The sequence below is a fragment of the Ostrinia furnacalis genome, unplaced genomic scaffold (assembly GCF_004193835.3).
Source record: "Ostrinia furnacalis isolate ACB-3 unplaced genomic scaffold, ASM419383v2 OfSCF0319, whole genome shotgun sequence".
Classification (NCBI taxonomy): Eukaryota; Metazoa; Arthropoda; class Insecta; order Lepidoptera; family Crambidae; genus Ostrinia; species Ostrinia furnacalis.
In genome coordinates this window covers 713,933-737,521 of record NW_021130558.1, presented here as the reverse complement: position 1 = coordinate 737,521, position 23,589 = coordinate 713,933, and the positions used below count along the sequence as shown (strand labels likewise).

Here is a 23,589-nt window from a genome sequence, read left to right as displayed (position 1 = left end):
ATTGAAATAATATTTTAAAAGCCATGTGTTATTTTTCCTATAATCATTGTCTTTGGATATCTCCGATTCATTTTGAGAGAGATAATATTTTCTCCATATAATATACTTGGCAATGAGAATAACTACTATACCTGAGACTAGTCATAGCGGACCTTTGTCATCTTTGTTTTTATTTGAATCTGAATCATCTTGACTTTGAGAGCTATTTTCCCGAAGTGGAAGTAATTGAAATCTCAAGCTATTACCCTTATTCCTCTTCTGAACCGCCTTGCCTGATGACACTGTGTTTTTCTCAATAACAGAATATATTCTTTCCTGAAATAAGGAAAAAACCAGTGATTATTTCTATGAAAATGTAGTTTAACAGGCATATACAAAGTATTCAATAGCTAAATCAGAACTGTATCACTGGTATTTATTCTAAAATTGCCTACTAATTCACTAAATTTAAATACATACTGAAGTGGTAGCAGCATTGTCTCCATCTCCAGAAATAATGATTTTGACTTCATATTGTTTATCCAACAATTTTATAATTTTCTTCACACCAGTCATCAAGTCATGCTCTCCAATTTTGGACGATATGCTCAGAATCTTTTGTCCTTTGGTTGAATTTTTTTGGCGAGACTCTTGCTTCTCCTTTCTTCTCTCCAATACTTCAGCATGATACTCAGCGTTAGTCATCAACCTTTAAAAACGTAAGTATAATAAGACTATTTGAAAATACTTTAAAATAATTAGAATGATCAAGCAAATTACAACAACCGTAATCTACTCACTTGTACACTGGACGACGAGTTTTAGAATCCTCATCTTGAATTTTAACCAATTTTAATTCTCTTCTAAGAGACAGATTTTCAGCATTCTTTAAATCTGTTATACTAACTGAATTATCAATTCCAATCAATGTAATTCGGTTTTCAAAGGTTTTCCTTTTGGGCACTTCCTTGCCATCAGCAGTTATTCTGGTAGAAATTGATCGAAAATCAAGCAATCTACGCATGCCAAGAAGACTACTTAATTTGTTCATTATTACGCCGGAACTTATTAATAAAAAACAACTAATAGCTTCGAAAAATAATAATTTCTGTGGCGGCGCACAGTGGTCTGAGAATGAAGCTCCCATACCATAGAAACTTAATGTCAGAAATTAATAAATAAAAATATGTATTGTGTTTAGTATACCTCCCTTTGTTTTACTAATATAGTATGAAGAGTGTGAGTAGCTCCATGTGTGAGAAAAAAAATATTTTTATTTTTTTTGTATGGAAAAAAACACTTAAAGTGGATTTTTTTAAAACTGAATAGAACTGAAGGGCTGGTACTCACATGAACTATTGCACCATACATGGCGATCAAGATGACATACAATTCTTGTGCCGTTGGTTGCCGCTTTGCATGTAGCAAGCTTTGGAAATTTTGAATTTTCGGTAGGTGATCTTTCAAGTCTTTGATGTTATTTTATGAAGTTATTCACCGCTTTCAATACGAGAATAGTATATAAATTAATACATATAACTAGGAATATACTAGGGGCATTTTTAAATAATTTTTATTTTGAAAATATAAAAAAAATAAAAGTTTAATCATTGAATGAAGCAACCAACCAGTTGGTAACTGACATTGTTATTAGTTACTAACCTGCTAATGACGTTTTAATGAAAATAATAGAAATCAATATTGATTAAATAAACAACTTAAAAAATCGAACTGCCTAATAGGCTAATAGAATTACATTTGAAATCGGAAATAATTCCTACAAAAGATTTTATTGTTTTAATGGCTTCATTTGTTACCCATTAAGACTATCCTAAGTTTTTGTCATCTTGATCGCCGTGTATGGTGCAATAGCTCATGTGAGTACCAGCCCTTCAGTTCTATTCAGTTTTAAAAAAATCCACTTTGAGTGTTTTTTTCCATACAAAAAAAAATAAAATATTTTTTTTCTCACACATGGAGCTACTCATACTCTTCATACTATATTAGTAAAACAAAGGGAGGTATACTAAACACAATACATATTTTTATTTATTGATTTCTCACATTAAGTTTCTATGGTATGGGAGCTTCATTTTCAGACCACTGTGCGGCGGAGCCTAGCAAAGAAAATTTTATTTTGACATCTAATTAAATAATGTCATTTTTGACATTAAACAGCTGATTTATCCAAAGATAATATAATGAAAGTATGAATAATACATTGGGGTTCTGGATTTTGCTGTATTTGCTTGTGCCACAAGTGGCACATGTTTATGTGGGCAGGCACAAACCTAAAGACGTGACCTAAGGACGTGATAGACATTTAAAATCACTCACAGCACAGATGACACAAATCACTATCAGTGGTTCTAGACAAAGTGCACTTCAATTAAAATCGCAAACCCGTCGAAAAATGGTTGCTGATAAGCCCTTTTTTGTGTGGAGTTTTGACGGATTCGATTTTCGATTCGATTAAAAAGTGCCACTTGCCCACTTGTTGTATCAACTTGTATGGGGGAGAATCTGAAAAAGCCAGTTTTGCACAAGTTTTGATTTCCAATGTTAAAACGACACGACACACCCAGACTCGGCAGAATGGGCACATCCCAAGACGACATTCTTTTTTTCCACCTATAAAAAAAAAGTGCTGTCATTCTTCCTTTCATCATTCATTCATTGAACATCGCTCACGTTCATTCTTTTCTGACTGACATTCGGTCACTTTGATTTGACATCTGTATAAAGCAGAATGGTGTGTAATTTATTTTTCAAATAAATCCCTAAATATTGTGATAATCGTAAGTTTTTCAGGATTTAATACTAAACTTTACATTTATTTATCATTTCAGTCTGCCCACAAGACATTTATTATCAAGCGCAAGCTTGCCAAAAAGCTAAAACAAAACCGTCCCATTCCCCAATGGGTGAGAATGCGCACAGGAAATACTATTCGGTAAGTTTATTTCAGCACATTCCGTCTTATAATCAGTTATATGTCTTATACAATCCGTAGGTTAGGAATCAACTAGTATAATTTGATCAAATTGCATTGCATTGTTTGTTTGTTTAAAGAAATAATGACGAAGGTACCTACACTAGGATCACCCTGTCTCGCTCATTTTGTTCTTCCGATACATTTTTATTATTACTGTTACTTACGTTATTAAAACATGTTATCTTTTGACTTTGATGTTTATTGTCTTAGATACTTCCAATGTTTATTGAGTGCACTTGATGTAAATAATACAAATGCCTATAATATTTTAGGTTAGATTCCGAACCGAACTATCTTGATCCTTTTAAACAATAATTTTAGTTACTAATTACTAGAATCGTACTCGCTGTCAATATATCTGATATTATTTTTTGTATCTAGTTCATGTTCATGTGTGTTACACAAAACCTAGGCTGGGTTGTTGCACCATCTTACTTTGACTTTGTTAACGTCAAAAATGTGTCAAAATCCATACAAAAAGCACTGGTTATTGTTACAGTTACTGTTAAAGTTAGGACCAACTGTTAGGTGGCCTAAGTTTGAAATGGTATGCCACCTATGTTGTTTAGAATTGATGTAGGATGGTAATGGTGAAATTTTCAAATTGGTCCCATTGTTTCAGAGCCTATTCAATACAAATTTCAAATCTTTCCTCTTTTATTTATTAGAGTAGAGACCAGATATACATAATTAATTACTCAAATTCATATATGTATTAACAAAATTTAATACTCATGATTACTACTATAGACTAAAAATCCTTGCCAATTGATCTTGAAGAGATTGTAACCAGCAGGGTTGTTATGGATATTTTATACGTAACTGAAACTTTCGGATATCTGAAACAAAAAAATATCCGAAACAGTAACCTTTATAATGCCATTTAGTATCAATTTTTGTTACTTTTTATTTGATGTAAAGATATACATAATTAATTACTCAAATTCATATGTATTAACAAAATTTAATACTCATGATTACTACTATAGACTAAAAATCCTTGCCAATTGATCTTGAAGAGATTGTAACCAGCAGGGATGTTATGGATATTTTATACGTAACTGAAACTTTCGGATATCTGAAACAAAAAATATACGAAACCGTCACCGATTCAATAGTTTCGGATGTAGGCAGTTTAAATTGTTTTTTTTATTTACCTACCTACCTACCTTATAATGCCATTTAGTATCCATTTTTATTACTTTTTATTTGATGTAAAGTGTGCGGCCATGAATAAACCGTGTTGGACAACTATTGCAAATTGCATTCTAAAGCACAGATGTCCGAAATAAAAAAATATCTGTAACCGAAACCGGTATAATATTATTACTATATCTGTAACCGTATCCATAACCGAAACTACATAACATATCCATAACATCCCTAGAAACCAGCATGCACAAGTAACCTAAAAAAAATCTTTTTCAGGTACAATGCTAAGAGGCGTCACTGGAGGAGAACCAAGCTCAAGCTGTAAGCCTGTAATGTACTGTATGTAAGCTAAAATAAAAACACATTCTCCAGTCTTTTTTTGTTTAAATTTTTACCTCATTTTTTCTTCCACATCAACAAGAATAAAATTCAAATGTTCATTCATAAATTGAAACAATGATGCCAATTAACCCATTAACGCCCGCCGTACAATAAATAGTACACAACTTTAAGTTACGATAAATCTGGTTTAATGAGTATTTTTACCCTGGAAATAATTACAATAGGTAAACAAAGGTCTATGCATTATATCCTGAGATGAAACATACCATAATTATACAATCTTAAGGGGGTATTTTGCGATTCCGTTTCAGTGATTTTTTCATGTCTTCTAGTGGGTACTTGATAATTTTTTATGCAAGGTTTAAGTTACACAAAATACCAAATAAGTTGTTTGTGTATTAGCTAACAACATATCCTAATAAAAAATACATAGAAAAGTTCATTTCATGGCTTGAGATTTTATTAATCTAAGTTTCATGGAAAGTTTTTCATGCTATAACTCCCAAAGTGATGCTGTACAAACTTTAGTACAATGGGCGCTTGACACGTTACGTAAAATAGTACAGTAACGACATTATTATTAGAGTGTTTACTTATTTCTGCATCTATACTTCTATACTTCTATACTAATATTATAAAGCTGAAGTTGTGGAACATGATGCTCAACCACCATAAGGAGTTAGAGCATTTAATTTACACAATCTTGGTTTGTCTATATATACTGGGCAGGGTAAAAAACTTCGTCATCGCGATGCAGGATTGTATGCGCGGTGGAGATTGCCATAGTAAGATCGTAACAGCGCCATCTGTTGGTACGGTTTGTAGTGGCGCAATTTATTAATCACAGTTTGTTTATTTGGTTGAACGCGCTAATCTCAGGAACTACTGGACCAATTTGAAAAATTCTTTTTGTGTTGGATAGTCCGTTAATCCATGAAGGCTTTAGGCTATATATCATCACGCTAAGACCACTAGGAGCGGAGCACCAATGAAGAATGTTTCAAATCAGTGATTTTTTTCCTTTTGAGAGCTGACGCTGCGTAAACGGTTAAAGTTTCGCATAAATTATGTATGATAGGATTTTCCCCTTTAAAAGTTCTACAAAAAAGTCCGCTACAGCATATGTCTATCTTTTATGGTTGGCTCACTGTAACCTTTTTGTCTGGATGTCTGGATGTTTGTTCCTCTTTCACGCAAAAACTAATAAACGGATTTTGTTGAAACTTTACAGTATTATTATTTATAACCCAGGCTAATATATAGTCATTTGTATCTTATAATACTTGCTATGTTTCTCTAAAACTTTGTATGGGCCTTCGTATGGTGGTGTCAATGGTCTTTTTACAGCATCAGTTCGTACGAAAACATAATCACAGGAATCCATGTCGGGATGAATGTATGGTTTGTGCTTAGAGTGGTGATCACATTTGATTGGTGTCAGGTTTTCCATGGTTCTTTTTAAATCGTTGGTGTAGTTTTCTGGAGACTTGTCTTGCTTTTTCGGCTCGAAAAATACTCCTGGTATGCGGATATTGGTTCCATACAGCATTTGCGCTGGGCTGACGTTGTCACCTTCTCGAATCGCGGCTCTCAAGCCTAATAAAACGATTGGTAATTCTGTACTCCAATGTATCGTATTACCACGGGCTATGATGGCCGCTTTCATGGTTCTGTGCCATCTTTCTATCATGCCATTGGCTTGTGGGTGGTAACTTGTTGTCCTTATCTTCTTAATTCCTAACAGCTTGGTGAGAGAGATAAACAGGTCAGATTCAAACTGTCTTCCTTGATCTGACGTAATCACTGCGGGGCATCCGAAACGAGCAATCCAAGTGCTCACGAACGCTTTTGCCACGGTTTCCGCCGTGATCTCTGGAACGGGTACAGCTTCTGGCCATCTTGTCGCTCTGTCTATCATAGTGATGATGTATTTATTACTGTTTGACTCAGGAAGCGGGCCGACGATGTCTATGTGCACGTGATCTAAACGTGTTGTGGACGGAAATGTGCCTATAGGTGACGTGTTGTGACGCGATACTTTGCTTTTTTGACACGCCACACATGTCTTTGCCCATTGTCCAATGTCTGCGTTCATGTTTGGCCAAAAGTAATGTTTAGTGATGAGTTTTCTAGTTGATCTTACGCCTGGATGTGTTAAGTTGTGCATGGTGTCGAAGATGTCTTTACGTAGCTTCTTCGGCACGTACGGGCGAAGGTTTTCCGTGGAGTTATCACAATATATTTTTCTCTCATTTCCTAGTGTGATAGCTTTCAATTTGTTGTTGTTTTGGTTTATCAGCTGATGGAGTTCCGGTTCGGATTGCATGTCTGCTATCTCGTTCCAATCGACAGGTGAAGGACAGTCTATTTGTGCGATTCTTGATAATGCGTCAGCGACCGGGTTCTGGTTACCGGCTAGGTNTTACGCGTCGTGTCACAACGCTTATAATAAAAATGTACGAGCACTTGCACAAAATAGTTGTTACAACCAACCTTTTGTTGGGTCTAATTCTCGTCACTACACTGCACAACTTAAAATAATTACGTTTTTTGTCGGTAAAAACGTCCTGGTGACGTCACTTAAGCATTTTTCTTATACTGCGTGCGGTCGTTGCGCGTGCGCACAAAGGAATGAGACCGCTCGGACACCGAGCCCACAGCGTGGTAGGGGTGGGGTTGCCCGCTCTTTTGTTTTTTAATACTACTACGCTGAATATTGTGTGCGGATTGGGTTGTCGTACAGGGGTACTACATGGTAAAATAAATCTCGGAGGCGAAAGCAGGATAATTACTGTTTTTACAGGATATACCTCTTAGTTTAAAAGTTATTACGTTTTCTTTACAATAAGTAATTGGAAGAAAAAAAATCTATAACAAATTAAAAAAAAAACTCAAAAAATTTTTGACCTGTTTTTTGTCGATAAAAATAGATCTAGTTTCACCTAATTTCATATGTGCACTTTATCGTAACTCACACTGTATTAATTTATATAGAATCGGATCTAATCAAGGATTACGAAAACAGCAGCTTTTACGATCGAGTCATTAACTGCTTAGCTGAAAGTTCTCCTGTTTTAAAAAACATGTTGATTGGCTAGCTTTATATTATTATTTGTTATTAGTAAATACCTACTTATTATTTTACTTTATTTTAGTATTGTAATAATTTTTTTACAGTTTGTTTATCTCAATTTGTGTATCTCAGTATTTTTCGATAGTATCCCATCACAATGATCTAGTCTCGGGCCTCGGGATTGCGATCAGCCACCCGGGCCCTTCCGGCCCAGTCCGACCCTGGTAGAGTGTTGGTAGTATGAGCTCACCTGACAAACGGCCTGACATCTCCCTCGTTAGCGGTCTGTAGATGCTGGTAGTAAAGATGGCGGTGCTGTTTGGCGATGATGACGGGCGGGAAGCCGGCCTGCATGAGTAGCAAGTTCATGAGAAGCCGCGACGTGCGCCCGTTGCCGTCCACGAACGGGTGGATGTGGACTAACTTGTAGTGCACTAGCGCTGCGTATCTGGAATGGGAAATGGATTAAAATCTATATAAAAGCGAAAGGTCACTGACTGACTGACTCATTAATTTCGTTGCGGGTCCAATGACAGTTTAACTTTCCCCCGGGACAAACTTGACCTTCATTGGTTGGGTTTTTGTGGCGGTCAAGCTGTAGATCCTGGCTACACAGGAGTTGCAGTGGTAGGAATAGTCCCGTGACTGACTGACTCACTCCCTCATCACGAAATCTCAGAAACTACAAGTGCTAGGAGTCTCAAATTTTGCATGGGGGTTCCTTTTAGAACGTAGGTGCTCACTAAGACGGGATTTTACAAAACTCCACCCCTAAGGGAGTAAAACGGGATCCACGCGTACGAAGTCGCTTAGTGTAAGTGTACTATACTTAGAGCTGTTTTATGAATCGACACATATAGCACAGTAGATATATGAGCTAAAGCAGTACGGAAACTTAGCCCTTTCGGCGAGTTAAATACCTACACTTCAACTGAGTGTTAGGGTTGGCACTCTTAATCTTTATAAAATTAATAAGGTTCTGACTTACTTATTTATTAAAACGCTTATTTAGGTTTTTAATTATCAAATACCTAATGGAATAAATTAATTGACTAAGTAGTTAACAAAAAAATAAAACGTTAATTAGGTTCTATAATGATCGAATACATAATCGAATAAATTGATTATAATAAGTACTATTAGAGGCCGGTAGAAGATATTCTATTCTCATAAATAAAATACCGGATACTTACTTTCACATAGCTATTGCCTCATTTTAAATACAGTTCATCACTTAGTACAAAAGCGCGCGGAGCAAATTACTTTATCAAATAGAACACATCATAAATTGTTAAAAAGCGTAATTACGTAATTTAAAAAGAATATTACAAAATCAGATGTAAGCACTTTATTTAAAAAGTAATATTTAATCATTTTTACAATTCAGAATTATTACGAAGTTTAAAAAATGAAAGTTCTGGTTTTGAAGATACCGAGTTCAAGCAGCCGTATACTACGCAATACACTCGTGGCATGTTTTTTAAAAATACAGCGGACAGTGCATGCAATAAAATTATTATTAAAAACACAACGCGCGCGACACTCGCGACGGATGGACTGCGAGGTTCGCTTAGAGCTCGTGTAAAGCGTGCGTCTGTGTGCGTGACTCTGATTTCGAGCGTTTGTATGAAGCTTCCGTACTGTTTGATTTATCTACTGTGCATATAGGGTTGCCAGGTCCAAAATCACAAAAGCCGGACTTTGTGCTTCATTTGGCCGGACATTGTACCCTAAAAGCCGGACATGTGCAATTAGTGTCAGCTCATCAGTGAGTACTATCATCGGTCACCAACATCCTGATGCGTGCGCTTCATTTATGATTCTGTGGCTCGACTTTCGCCTGGCGCGGCAACAAAATAAAAAGCCTAACAAAAGCCGGACAGGCCGGACAAGGCAATATTTGGCCGGACAAGTCCCTAAAAAGCCAAACATGTCCGGCTAAAGCCGGACGCCTGGCAACCCTAGACACATAACTTAAATCTTGGGTTTTGCATTTGTGTGGAAAAATTAACTATTGTCGTAAATAAATTCGTTCAGAGTCGTTGCAGTTTATTATTATTCTTGGATAGCAACAGCAGCTTTACTTTATTCTTATTCTTGGATAGAAATATTTGTCGAAAGTGGCAACACTGTCAGATGGTTAGAAGAACTCGCGGCCAATGGCCGTGATTCCAAACTAGAATAAAAAAAATTGCGAAACTTTTCTACTACCCCACAGAACACATAGTCCAGGGTGCGGAAACTTCCATACAACGGTCATCGAAGTGAAACTTGCTTCCAAACAGCGACATCGGTGGATAAATTCAAATACTTTTTTTAACTACCCTAAAACGCTCTAGATGTCGCTGCTCCTGTTTCCTTCATATTTACATTTTTTTCTTAATTAAAATATATTTGAGAATATTGTTAATTACAATGTGAAAACTTTTTTTTAATGAAATTAATTTGTTTTAATTTAAAACTGAACGGTGACATTTTTTGTTATAATTTACACAATAGAGTAGTAGAAATTACTATTTAACATATGGCAACTTTGTTTTTCCTCCAAAATGGCCGGTGTTGTTTTTGTTATGTTAAATGCATTCTTGTTTTCTTAGCCATCATTTAAGTTTTCTGTGGCCCTATTAAAGTATTGAAGAGTCGTCGAGTCAAATTCAAGTTCATTCCTTCGTACCTGCTGCTGTTCTNAGAATATCTACAAATAATATTTAAAAATATACTTAAAATTAAAAATAATTATAATGACATAGCTGATTTAACATGCCAATAATTTGACCTACATGAATAATAAAAAAAGTTCTAGAATAGAGTATCGATAAGATAAAAAATGTTGTTTTCATACATTAAACAAATCTATTTTTCTCGACAATCCTGCTAGGTGTAAGCATCTAACAAGTACAATAATTTATGCCACTAATAAGGTTTTAAATGGCATAAGTTTTGTAGCTGTACAAAGAACTTAGTACCTGTACCAACCCTTCATACAAAGTGGTTGTTCAACAATGAAAGTGATTTTTTTTATTGTCCTGCATATTATAAATTATATAAAATAAGTAAACGATATGTTTTATTTAATAAACCGTTATTATCTTGCTAAAAAGTTGATAAATTTGCAAAAATGCATTGTATAATTACCATGTTTCATTCCGCTACCGTTATCCACATTTTTTTTTATAAGTCCGAGCTTTACCTGAGAACCAAGTGACGTACACTAATCTTGGGAGCCGCGCGGGTCAGCTTATATGAGAATTATTGAAGAAATGCTGTCCATCGGCTCAATACAGAGGTTTAAACATTGGTCTGACTCGCGGTCATCATTGTCCGACGCGGCCCGAACGGAAAGTTAAAGTGTCGCCCATCATTGTCCCCCATGGCCCGAACGGAACAGTGCCATTTTTAGGCTGGCAGCGAAGGTGTTAACCCGCTGATATAGGTCTGTAGGTAACGGACGACATTTTGAATAAACGGGATGACCTTGGGTGATAATTTGATGTCTGACGTCGTGTTTGGGCTCGGAGAGGGCGTTCAGTGGTTTAGTAACGTTCGGGTACTTTTCCAATAAGTCAGCATACGGTTCAGCCAATTTTATTGTACGAAGTGTTGGTATGTTTGACTGAATGACTTTTCCTGGTGTCAAAAGTCCTGTTTTACCGTCGATGAGCTTTTTATTTCGTACGTCAACCAAAATGTTGTGGTGTTCTAGAAAATCTGCACCTAGAATCGGTTGCGTAATGTCTGCCACAACAAATGTCCATCGGTAAGGTCGTCTCATATTTAAATCTAGCGTCAGCGTTTTCTCGCCGTAGGTTTTTATTTCGGTTCCGTTCGCAGCGTATAATTTGTATGTCGAATTTTGTATGTTGCCTGTCTCACGTTTAGGCAGAACGGAGATATTGGCGCCGGTGTCTACCAGGAAGCGAAACCCACTTTTTCGGTCGGTTATGCATAGGCGGTTAGACGGGAGTATAGCGCTGACGACCGCCTCTGTCAACGCTGATTCTAGTTTTCCGACGGCTTTTTCCAGTTGCATGGTTTGACACAATTTCGTGCTCGATTTCTATAGCGCAGGTGATACTTGCATAACCATTTCGGGTTGTCTGGTGTTATTCTCGAGCGAGATTGTGATCTCGAACGACTTCGATCTCTGTAGTTGGAGCGGTTGCTGTTATTGTCACTGACTTGAGCTCGTAGGGCAGCTACTTCTAAGGACAGCTTATTCATTTGCGCCAGCAGCTCTATCATAACCGAAGGTTGGCTGGTGGATACTTCACATATGTCGCCTCTGCTATTTTCCACGATTTTATCAGCAATTCCAGCGAGGTTATCGAATTGTTGATCTTGACTGACGGTAAGGACAGCGCGAACGTGAGGTGGAAGTCTTGAAGTCCATAAGTTAAGCAGCGTTTTATCGGGAACGTTTGTATTTTTGGCGAGCTCTTTCATACGGCGTAGTAGTTGAGATGGTTTTTGATCGCCTAACTCCATTTCACTCACTAGTTTTTGAAACTGCCGTTCTTCTGACTCTTCATATACCGATAGAAGTCTGTTCTTTAAGGTGTTGTATTTGTCAGTGGTTGGGGGTNAAATACCTAATGGAATAAATTAATTGACTAAGTAGTTAACAAAAAAATAAAACGTTAATTAGGTTCTATAATGATCGAATACATAATCGAATAAATTGATTATAATAAGTACTATTAGAGGCCGGTAGAAGATATTCTATTCTCATAAATAAAATACCGGATACTTACTTTCACATAGCTATTGCCTCATTTTAAATACAGTTCATCACTTAGTACAAAAGCGCGCGGAGCAAATTACTTTATCAAATAGAACACATCATAAATTGTTAAAAAGCGTAATTACGTAATTTAAAAAGAATATTACAAAATCAGATGTAAGCACTTTATTTAAAAAGTAATATTTAATCATTTTTACAATTCAGAATTATTACGAAGTTTAAAAAATGAAAGTTCTGGTTTTGAAGATACCGAGTTCAAGCAGCCGTATACTACGCAATACACTCGTGGCATGTTTTTTAAAAATACAGCGGACAGTGCATGCAATAAAATTATTATTAAAAACACAACGCGCGCGACACTCGCGACGGATGGACTGCGAGGTTCGCTTAGAGCTCGTGTAAAGCGTGCGTCTGTGTGCGTGACTCTGATTTCGAGCGTTTGTATGAAGCTTCCGTACTGTTTGATTTATCTACTGTGCATATAGGGTTGCCAGGTCCAAAATCACAAAAGCCGGACTTTGTGCTTCATTTGGCCGGACATTGTACCCTAAAAGCCGGACATGTGCAATTAGTGTCAGCTCATCAGTGAGTACTATCATCGGTCACCAACATCCTGATGCGTGCGCTTCATTTATGATTCTGTGGCTCGACTTTCGCCTGGCGCGGCAACAAAATAAAAAGCCTAACAAAAGCCGGACAGGCCGGACAAGGCAATATTTGGCCGGACAAGTCCCTAAAAAGCCAAACATGTCCGGCTAAAGCCGGACGCCTGGCAACCCTAGACACATAACTTAAATCTTGGGTTTTGCATTTGTGTGGAAAAATTAACTATTGTCGTAAATAAATTCGTTCAGAGTCGTTGCAGTTTATTATTATTCTTGGATAGCAACAGCAGCTTTACTTTATTCTTATTCTTGGATAGAAATATTTGTCGAAAGTGGCAACACTGTCAGATGGTTAGAAGAACTCGCGGCCAATGGCCGTGATTCCAAACTAGAATAAAAAAAATTGCGAAACTTTTCTACTACCCCACAGAACACATAGTCCAGGGTGCGGAAACTTCCATACAACGGTCATCGAAGTGAAACTTGCTTCCAAACAGCGACATCGGTGGATAAATTCAAATACTTTTTTTAACTACCCTAAAACGCTCTAGATGTCGCTGCTCCTGTTTCCTTCATATTTACATTTTTTTCTTAATTAAAATATATTTGAGAATATTGTTAATTACAATGTGAAAACTTTTTTTTAATGAAATTAATTTGTTTTAATTTAAAACTGAACGGTGACATTTTTTGTTATAATTTACACAATAGAGTAGTANGATTCGCGAGCTGTGTGGACGTCACAACTTGCACTGGAGACTTATTGGGCAAGGTTGAGAACTGGCGACTGGACGCCGATCTCACAGTATCCGACCACAAGGCAATCCTTTTCGATGTTAGGCTGGAGAAATCCAAAGGAGTTGACATAAAGAGAACAACAAGGAAGTACAATACACGGAAGGCTAACTGGATAGAGTTCCGACAAGAACTCATTCACAGTTGGGAAAGAGAAGGGGTCAACTTAGAAGAAGTTAGGAAAGTAAACAGTGTAAACGATCTCGAAGCTAAAATAGTAAAGTACACAAAAGCGTTAGAAGAGGCATGTGACAAACACATACCCAAAGTATCGGACAAGAAACGAAAGGGATTGCCTTGGTGGACGGAGGAGCTGACTCAGAAGAAGGCGGAGGTGAAGAGACTGAGACGGCGAATCTCGACTGCTGCCCAGGTTCGAAGGGAGACGGTCATCCAAGAGTACCTCGGTGCAAGGGGTGATTATGCGCAGCTCGTTAGGACCACTAAGACAGAGAGCTGGAAGAGCTTCTGCGGAAAGCAGGAAAGGGAAAGTATGTGGGACGGGATATACAGAGTGATAGGTCGGACAACAAACAGGCGAGAGGAGGTACCCCTGATCAAAAACGGAAGAGTTCTGGAGGGTGGAGAGTCCGCGAGGTTTCTGCTGGAGACCTTCTACCCCAGTGATGATGTCGGTGAGGATACTGAAGTTCACAGGCAAGTCAGAGGGAAAGCCGAGGCAGTGAATGGTGGAGAAGATGATGGATCATCCGATCCATCATTTACAGCTGAGGAACTTCTCTTTGCGGTGAACAGCTTCAATCCCAAAAAGGCGCCTGGGGTGGACGGTCTGACGGCGGACATTTGTAGAGCGGCGATCAACCACAATCCGGAGTTATTCCTAGGATTGGTCAACAAGTGTCTCAGTTTTTCCCACTTCCCTACAGCATGGAAGGAGGCGGTGGTAGTAATTTTGCCCAAACCCGGCAAAGATGACTACGCGACTCCCAAGTCATACCGACCGATTGGGCTTTTGCCGGTTCTTGGGAAGATATGGGAGAAGATGTTGATCCGGCGTATAAGATGGCACACAGCGGACAGTTTGTGCAAAAGGCAATATGGCTTCACGCCGCAGCGCAGCACCGAGGACTCCCTCTATGACATGATGGCACACATCAAGGTCGGCCTACAACACAAGAAGATTGTGGTGATGGTGTCGTTGGACATAGAGGGAGCCTTCGACAGCGCATGGTGGCCCGCCATAAGATGCCGATTAGCGGAAACAAACTGTCCACTGAATATTCGTCGGGTCATAGATAGTTATCTCAGCAATCGCAGGGTGAGGGTGAGATACGCTGGAGCGGAGTACGCCTCCGAAACTACAAAAGGGTGCGTCCAAGGATCGATAGGAGGGCCGACTTTTTGGAATGTCTTGTTAGACCCACTACTGAAGGGACTAGAGGCAAGGGGGGATTACTGTCAGGCCTTCGCAGATGATGTCGTACNCCTGGACACACAGCAGCCAGGTCATGCAGCCCCACAACAGCAGCCAGGCCATACCAGCAGCCTTGGCCACACGTCAGCGCCAGGCCACATCAACGGCCGTGGCAACACCTGCCAGGCCACACCAGCAGCCTGACCACACCAGCGTCAGGCCGTATCAGCAGCCTTGGCCACACCAGCGCCAGGCCACACCAGCAGCCTTGGCCACACCAGTGCCAGGCCTCCTCAACAGCCTTGGCAACACCTGCCAGGCCACACCAACAGCCTGACCACACCAGTGTCAGGCCATATCAGCAGCCTTGGCAACATCAGTGCCAGGCCACATCAGCAGCCTTGGCCAAACCAGTGCCAGGCCTCATCAGCAGCCTCGGCCACACCAGTGCCAGGCCACACCAGCGCCAGGCCCGCGAGCATCCTGGCCTCACCAGGAGCCAGGCCCGCGAGCTGCCTGGTCAATCAACCAGCCAGGTGGACACCAAGCGGACAGCCAATCAGAGGTCCACCACCTGGGTCATCAACCACTCATGGAGTCACCGGTCTACGGTCATCGGGCAGCAGGGCAACCACGTNTAATTCTAACAGGTTATGGGCTGATATTAGATTATAAAAGTGATAAAGAGTGTAATTTGCTATTAAGCCAGATGGCACAGGCCGTAGGGAAGCGTTAGTTCTCACATTTTTCAGGAGCGTCTTTTCTTTGTTACTATCAAGTCGAACTTAAAGATGGCTACCGGCTCAACAAATTTATTAATGCCTCAACTGACCGATAAATTGAACTTTTCCCATTGGAAATTTCGTATAAAAACTCTACTCGAAGAGAGAGGTGTAGTCCAAGCAATTAATTTTGACATATTGAACGAAAAGGACGACAAAAAGATCACAGCGTTCCAGATTGAGGACGCCAAGGCGCGGTCAATAATTGTGCAATGCGTATCAGATAAATATATAGATATCATTAAAAAGGCGCAAACTGCATCCGAAATGTTACTAAAATTAGAAGAAATTTTCGAAAGAAAATCTGTATTTAATAAATTATATCTAAAGAAGAAATTATTATCACTAAAATGTACAGATAACCAAAATCTACAAGACCACTTTCTGGCATTTGACACTGTGATTAGTGACATGGAGGCTGCCGGACATAACATGGAGGAAACGGACAGGGTGGCCCATCTTTTATTAACTTTACCGGATGTGTATGAAACAGTAATAACAACGCTGGAAACCATGACTGTGGATAAAGAGTTAAACCTAGACTTTGTGAAATCAAGACTGCTGGATGCGGAATTAAAATTAAAAGGCAAAGAAACTATACATGAAATTAACTTTATGGCATGTTTTAAATGTGGAAAGAAAGGGCACAAAGCCGTTAATTGTTATACTAATTCGAATCAGAACTACAGAAATTCATTTGGAAACTATAGAGGAAGAGGCCGAGCCATGACCAGGGGCCAAGGTCCAAGATACAGAGGCAGAACACCACAAAATAATAGACAAAAGTTAGCATTTCTAGCCATGTGTACTGTGGAGAAATTAAATAAATTCATTTTAGATTCAGGAGCCAGTAATCATATGGTAGCTATGGAGAATGAAAAATTTATGACAGACATACAAGAATTAAAACACCCAATTAAAATACAAATAGCAAATGGAGAAACTTTAATAGCGAAGAAAAAAGGCAAATTAAACACAAAATATCAAGACATAGAAATAGAATTGGAAGCATTACTAGTAGAGAACTTGTCCTATAATTTATTATCAATAAACAACATAACAAGAAAAGGATTTCAAGTAATCTTTGATCAAGAAAATGTAACATTAAGAAAAGGTGATATATATTTGAGTGGCACAAAAATGAGTAACATATACACTCTAGATTTGGAAATTGTAATAAATAGTGCTCACATTTCAAAAGAAAATGGAAATGATATTTGGCATAAAAGGTTGGGACACATTAATTATGATGATTTGAGAACATTGAATTTACCTGTACCTAATAAAAAGTGTACAACTTGTATAGAAGGAAAAAGTACTCGAAGAAGTTTTCATAATTCAAAGTCGAGACATAGTAAGCAAATAGGAGATCTTATTCATTCAGACGTCTGTGGTCCAGTAGAACCTACAACTTTACATGGTCATAATTACTTTCAAGTATTAATAGATGATTTTAGTCATTACACTGTGGTTAAACTGTTAAGAAGAAAAAGTGAAGCAGAAAGTAATTTAATAAATTTTATAAAATATATAAAAACACAGTTTGGGAAGAAAACAAAAAGGCTGAGACTAGACAATGGAGGAGAATTCAGTTCGAATATGCTCAAGAATTATTGTATGAATAAAGGAATAGAAATAGAGTATACAACTCCCTACACCCCCCAACAGAATGGTACCTCGGAGAGGATGAATAGAACATTATTAAACAAAGTGAGGACCAAATTAATTGAAACAAAATTACCAAAAGAACTATGGGGTGAAGCTTTATTCAGTTCAGCTTATGAATTAAACCGGAGTCCAACTACTGCNACAACATACAGGTATGCAAATACCTATCACAGGCATCAGTCTCACACAAACAACTTTGTTTTTGAATTGTAATTAATGTGCTTAAAAACTTGTGTCATTGTAATGTTTGTGATGAGAAAATAAATACTATTTATAACAAGAAAAGGATTTCAAGTAATCTTTGATCAAGAAAATGTAACATTAAGAAAAGGTGATATATATTTGAGTGGCACAAAAATGAGTAACATATACACTCTAGATTTGGAAATTGTAATAAATAGTGCTCACATTTCAAAAGAAAATGGAAACGATATTTGGCATAAAAGGTTGGGACACATTAATTATGATGATTTGAAAACATTGAATTTACCTGTACCTAATAAAAAGTGTACAACTTGTATAGAAGGAAAAAGTACTCGAAGAAGTTTTCATAATTCAAAGTCGAGACATAGTAAGCAAATAGGAGATCTTATTCATTCAGACGTCTGTGGTCCAGTAGAACCTACAACTTTACATGGTCATAATTACTTTCAAGTATTAATAGATGATTTTAGTCATCTGTGGTTAAACTGTTAAGAAGAAAAAGTGAAGCAGAAAGTAATTTAATAAATTTTATAAAATATACAGAGTGTTAGGTAAATGGGTATATGAGCCGACACTAGCCCATGTTAACATAGGCATATAAATGGTATGGTGAAGTCAGAAATTTGATATCATGATTTTATTTTTTTTAATTTTCATACAAAATTAATTTTATAAAATCGGATTTGTATGAAAATTAAAATAATTAAAATAAAGATATCAATTTTCTGACTTCACCATACCATTTATATGACCATGTTAACATGGGCTAGTGTCGGCTCATATACCCATTTACCTAACACCCTGTATAAAAACACAGTTTGGGAAGAAAACAAAAAGGCTGAGACTAGACAATGGAGGAGAATTCAGTTCGAATATGCTCAAGAATTATTGTATGAATAAAGGAATAGAAATAGAGTATACAACTCCCTACACCCCCCAACAGAATGGTACCTCGGAGAGGATGAATAGAACATTATTAAACAAAGTGAGGACCAAATTAATTGAAACAAAATTACCAAAAGAACTATGGGGTGAAGCTTTATTCAGTTCAGCTTATGAATTAAACCGGAGTCCAACTACTGCACTAAATGGGAAGACACCATCTATGTTATGGTATGGTAAAAATAATTTAGAAAAATTGAGAGTTTTTGGGAGCAAAGCTTGGTGTGTAACTTTACCAAAACCAAAGAAATTGGAACCAAGAGCTAAACAGATGATTATGGTTGGATATTGTGGATCTGGGTATAAACTATGGGATTATGAAGAAAATAAAATAGTTGTTGCTACTGATGTTACATTTGATGAAACAGACATACACTACAGGAAGAATGAAAATGACAGTGAAAATATAAATGAACATAAAATAATAATTACCAGTAATGAAGATGAAAATGTTATGGAAGGAAAAACTGAAAAGAAAAACATGATTATAAATAAGAGTAATGAAGAAGAAAATGATATGAAAATTAATACTAATGAAGAAGTAAATGTTGAAGAAATGAATATGAAAGAACAGGAAGAAAATATTAATGAAGAAAACAATTGTGATGAAGAATCAGAGAGGCCAATAAGACCTAGAGTTACACCAAAACATCTTGACGACTATGAGTTGTATATGGCATATTGCTTAAGTAGTATAGAAAGTCCAAACACATATAAAGAAGCCATTAAAGACAAAGATTGGGAAAATGCAATTAATAAAGAATTTAAGTCTCTACAAGATCTACAAGTATGGACAGAAAGTGACTTACCTGAAGGAAAAAAGGCTATCGAAACCAAATGGGTTTTTCGCACAAAACAGGATGGAACTAAAAAGGCGAGGTTAGTCGCAAAAGGGTTTCAAGCTGATGCAAACACTTCGGAGTTATATTCTCCAGTTGCAAAGATAACAACTATAAGATTAATGCTGTCACAAGCTATGACAAACAATTGGGAAATACGACAGCTTGATATACCATCTGCATTCTTAAATGGAGAGTTGGAATCAACAGCAGAAGTATATATAAAAGTTCCTGAAGGGATGAATATTAAAAATGGAAAAGTACTAAAATTACAAAAAGCCTTATACGGACTTAAAGAAGCACCACGTTGTTGGAATGAAACAATAAACAAATTTTGTGAGTCCATAGTAATGAAGCGATCTAAATATGATGTGTGTTTATATACAGGAAATGGCATATGGCTTGTTATATTTGTAGATGATATTTTAATAATTGGAGACTCAAAGACAATAGAAACAACTGTACAGAAACTAAAATCCCTATTTAAAGCCAAAGACATGGGTTATGTAAAAAGTTTCCTAGCTATTGACATAGAGAGAAATGAAAACACATTAACAACAAAAACAAGAAAAGTTTATTGACAAATAGTTACAAAATTTTCATATGGCTGATTGTAATGCAGTTTCTACACCAATGACAAGTAACTTCCAACCTGAAACAGAAAACAGATTATTAATACAGTACCTTAAAGAGAATTAATTGGAGGACTTACTTACCTGTCAATGATGACACGGCCCGATATGCGATANACACACTGAAGAACTGTGGAGAGCAGCAAAGAGAGTGCTCAGATACTTAAAAGGCACCAAGGATCTTAAACTGACTTATACCAGAAATGATGTCAATAATATTTCAGCTTTTTCAGATGCAGATTGGGCAGGAGACAAGTCCGATCGAAAGAGCACGAGTGGCATGGCAGTGTTCCATGGGAACAACCTCATCTCGTGGGCATCCAAGAAGCAACCTGCTGTCGCCTTGTCAACTGCCGAGGCGGAGTATGTCGCCGCAGCACTATGCGCTGCTGAGCTCCTGTACATCCGAGGACTCGCCAGTGAATTCAATGAATGCAGTGTTGTGTTGTTTGTGGACAATAGTAGTGCAATTAAAATGATATCGAACTATGAAAACACTAAACGATCGAAACACATTGACATTAAAGTGCATTTTATAAAAGACATCGTAAATAAGAAGTTATTACAAGTGAAATATGTGTCGACAGATGAAAATATCGCGGACATCATGACAAAACCCTTGTGTCGTGAAAAGTTTCAGAAGTTTAGGGAAAATTTGATCAAGTAAGAGGTTTTATTTTTTTAATTTAGGTTATTTTTTGTTTGACAGTTGACAATCACTGACATTTCAACACATGACATTTGACGTTTGTAGTATGACCAGTAATAAAAATGTGTCAATTTCAAGTCCGAATTGTAGATTGAATAAAAATTTGTACTTTAGTTTAAAACTTGCTTAAACGGAAACTTGAAATTGCAGGCGGGTATAAGATATAGTGTAAAATAGGCTTAACTAAAATATCCTACATGTTGCTGATATTATGTAAATTAATATTATTATCACTTTATACTTACACTTAAAAGAAAAATGTTAATGTTATTTAATTAAGTTGCCAAAGCTGACAAGTGTGAAATAAAACTTAATTATTATTTAACTTTTAATAAATTGTCATAAAAATTGATTTTTGATGTTACTAACTTCTAAGATTTGTAAAAGGATTTTTATCTTGATTTCTTTTTTAAATGTTTATGTTAAAATAACTAATAACATAACTAATGTTGTGTATTAAAGTGTAAAAGTTTTGTTTTTAAATGAGGATTCTAATACTTTATTTGATAAGTTGATTTGTATTATTTAGCGATTTAAACTTAACAATACTTGTATTTTATAAGGTCTAAATCGAGGGGTCGTGAAGAAAGTTGAGAAATAATAATATTTTATGTTGGCTTCATTGATCTTTATACTGTGCAAATTGTAAATGACAGCTAGAAGACTCGATGACATTTGTATGGATATTCTTTCTTCTCTATGGTAACCTGACCTGTGCAAGACGTAATAAAATAAGTTAACTAAATACTCTTTCATTTAAACTAATTCTAACAAAAAACAATAATTCTTTGAAGGTTATGAGGGCCTATGTGTGCGTGAACTGTGTGTATGTGTGCGTGGACTTTATGTATGTATGTGTGCGTGTACTATGTATGTATGTGAGCGTTACGTACGTAGGTTAAGTACAGGGAATTTAACACCAGGCTGTCAATTAGTAGGTTCAAAAATTTGACAGAGAGGGTTCTCTATTTCCTATGTATTACTTTTCTCTATGACATAGTCACTGTCTACCCTCAATAATTGTGTGGTTGTGTCGTTCGGGAAAGCACGGTTTTCGTGCAAGTTTTTAAACAAAAAAGCGTGTAAAAAGCAATAAACTTTAATTGAACATTGACTGTGTGAGAAGTTTGTTGTTTGGCGTGGTTATTACTGCTAGAACTGTACGTGAGACTGAGCGGCATCTCCGGAAGACCAGGTAAGTCCTATCGCAATCATAAACCTACAGTATATTTGTTCAATACTCTTTCTACAAAATCATGAAAACGCGAAAATCGCTTTCGTGAAAATATCGTCTACCTACCTACAGTATCGAACTTTTTCGTCCTCGTTGTTTCAACAGTTTTATTCTTCATTTATACTTAACTGACAGTTAAAAATTAGCTCTTAAAGGTTTTTCGAAAAATACCCTCATTTTGGGCACATTACTAAATTGCATTTGAATAAACTGCTTAAGTTGGCTAGTTGAAAGATTTAATTAAAAAATCTGTGATATTTAATTTAGTGATAAATAATTTGAGAAATCGACCAGGAATATCATAGTAGATGTTACTACTTTTTATATTAGTAGTATTTTTAACACGGGGTGTAGAAACATCATTTACACCCTTTTAAATATGATGAACTACTTAATCTATCACTCAGTGGATTTCAACAGCAAAGTATTTTAGTCAATCACTATCCAAAAAATGTATAGACAATTAACACCTACCTTACGGGATGCAGTTCCATTGCATCTTCAGAGTTCAACCATTCTAAAAACTGTGTCATTAGCCTCTGTATTTCCGAGGGACCTGGTGGTATGTGACCACCCACGTACACCTGAGTTCTCCTAAAATGACCACCTTCGATTGGGTCTACATGACCCAACACCCTTTTGTGGATTTCTAAAATGTCTCCCATAGTGATGTCTCTCAAACGATACAGCAATGTTTGATTGATGTACTTCATTGCTGCGTCTAAGCCTAAAATTTCATTATGCTCATCTATGCTCTTCCCTGCAACTGCTATCCTTGTCTCTAAAATACTTCTAGTCTGTGATAAAGACATAGTATTGCCTTCTATACCAACTGTATGGTATATGTGTTGGAAATAAGCCTCTTTCTTTGCTCTTCTTAGAGCAGCATTGTTCTCTGGTATTGACGAAAGTGCATCTCGTTTTTCATCAATCTTTTTCAACATTTCTCTATCTAAATTCTCAACTATACTAGCTGTACGCTGTCGATTCATCAATGCACCTGTGTGATCTGGGAAATTTGATAGTGCTAGGGTATAAAGTTGGTCAGCTTTGACAACATCTTTCTTGGTGTCTTCCAAAAACTCTCCATAGTGGTTCAATATGTCAGCATGTTTCGGAGATAGGGCAAAGGCATGTTGGAATAGTTTTAAAGCTTTATCTGCTTTGCCATTCTTCTTCATTTCAAGAGCAGCATTTAACGAAACAACCGCCTCGGCATCGCGAGCCGTGTCTTGCCTCTTAGGGCTGGCAGGAAGCTGGTTTTGATCTTCAAATGGTTCCAAATGATTGCCATACAGACCAGCTGGTATGGGCGCGAAAGGTTTTGTGAATTTGACATCATAACTCAACAATTTGTGCAACGATATCACTACAGCCAAAGTACACACAACACTCGATAAAATTAACACGGTTTTACATTTGTCCAAGATCATTTTGGTGTGCAATTTTGTTTTTATTTCACACTTCATCGTTTCAGATTCACTAGTCCTCCTACCTATGATCAACATGGTCACAGCAATTT

The 23,589-nt window shown here is 37.0% G+C and overlaps 3 protein-coding genes across 4 annotated transcripts; 1 reads left to right on the top strand and 2 right to left on the bottom strand.

The window, feature by feature from the left end:
* Positions 1–42: 42 nt before the first annotated feature.
* Positions 43–2,118, bottom strand: LOC114359771 (uncharacterized). Of its 2 annotated transcripts, none has more exons than XM_028314280.1 (4): positions 2,089–2,118; positions 780–1,091; positions 460–688; positions 43–315 (listed from the first exon to the last, which is right to left on the bottom strand). In XM_028314280.1, exons 2-4 carry the CDS (start codon positions 1,028–1,030, stop codon positions 142–144), a joined length of 654 nt encoding a protein of 217 aa, XP_028170081.1. In that variant the 5' UTR covers positions 1,031–1,091; positions 2,089–2,118; the 3' UTR covers positions 43–141. The 2 variants fall into 2 exon arrangements, with proteins under 2 accessions (XP_028170081.1, XP_028170074.1); XM_028314273.1 differs by having other exon boundaries at positions 780–1,096; positions 2,094–2,112.
* A 502-nt stretch (positions 2,119–2,620) lies between these two features.
* On the top strand, positions 2,621–4,500 carry RpL39 (ribosomal protein L39). The gene is made up of 3 exons (XM_028314306.1): positions 2,621–2,731; positions 2,829–2,932; positions 4,403–4,500. The coding sequence occupies exons 1-3, from the start codon at positions 2,729–2,731 to the stop codon at positions 4,449–4,451; spliced, it is 156 nt and encodes a 51-aa protein (XP_028170107.1). The 5' UTR covers positions 2,621–2,728; the 3' UTR covers positions 4,452–4,500.
* A 3,256-nt stretch (positions 4,501–7,756) lies between these two features.
* On the bottom strand, positions 7,757–23,575 carry Fic (FIC domain protein adenylyltransferase). The gene is made up of 2 exons (XM_028313974.1): positions 22,542–23,575; positions 7,757–7,989 (listed from the first exon to the last, which is right to left on the bottom strand). Exons 1-2 carry the CDS (start codon positions 23,573–23,575, stop codon positions 7,788–7,790), a joined length of 1,236 nt encoding a protein of 411 aa, XP_028169775.1. The 3' UTR covers positions 7,757–7,787.
* Between the last annotated feature and the right edge of the window lie 14 nt (positions 23,576–23,589).

Excerpts from the sequence above, each read along its gene's own strand:
- LOC114359771 (XM_028314280.1), bottom strand. The coding sequence starts at position 1,030 with ATGAACAAATTAAGTAGTCTTCTTGGCATGCGTAGATTGCTTGATTTT. Across the intron at positions 689-779 it reads ACTCGTCGTCCAGTGTACAA|GTTGATGACTAACGCTGAGT; the intron begins GTGAGTAGATTA and ends ACGTTTTTAAAG. Across the intron at positions 316-459 it reads ACAATGCTGCTACCACTTCA|GAAAGAATATATTCTGTTAT; the intron begins GTATGTATTTAA and ends TCCTTATTTCAG.
- RpL39 (XM_028314306.1), top strand. Across the intron at positions 2,933-4,402 it reads CGCACAGGAAATACTATTCG|GTACAATGCTAAGAGGCGTC; the intron begins GTAAGTTTATTT and ends AATCTTTTTCAG.
- Fic (XM_028313974.1), bottom strand. The coding sequence starts at position 23,575 with ATGTTGATCATAGGTAGGAGGACTAGTGAATCTGAAACGATGAAGTGT. Across the intron at positions 7,990-22,541 it reads ATGGAACTGCATCCCGTAAG|ATACGCAGCGCTAGTGCACT; the intron begins GTAGGTGTTAAT and ends TTCCCATTCCAG.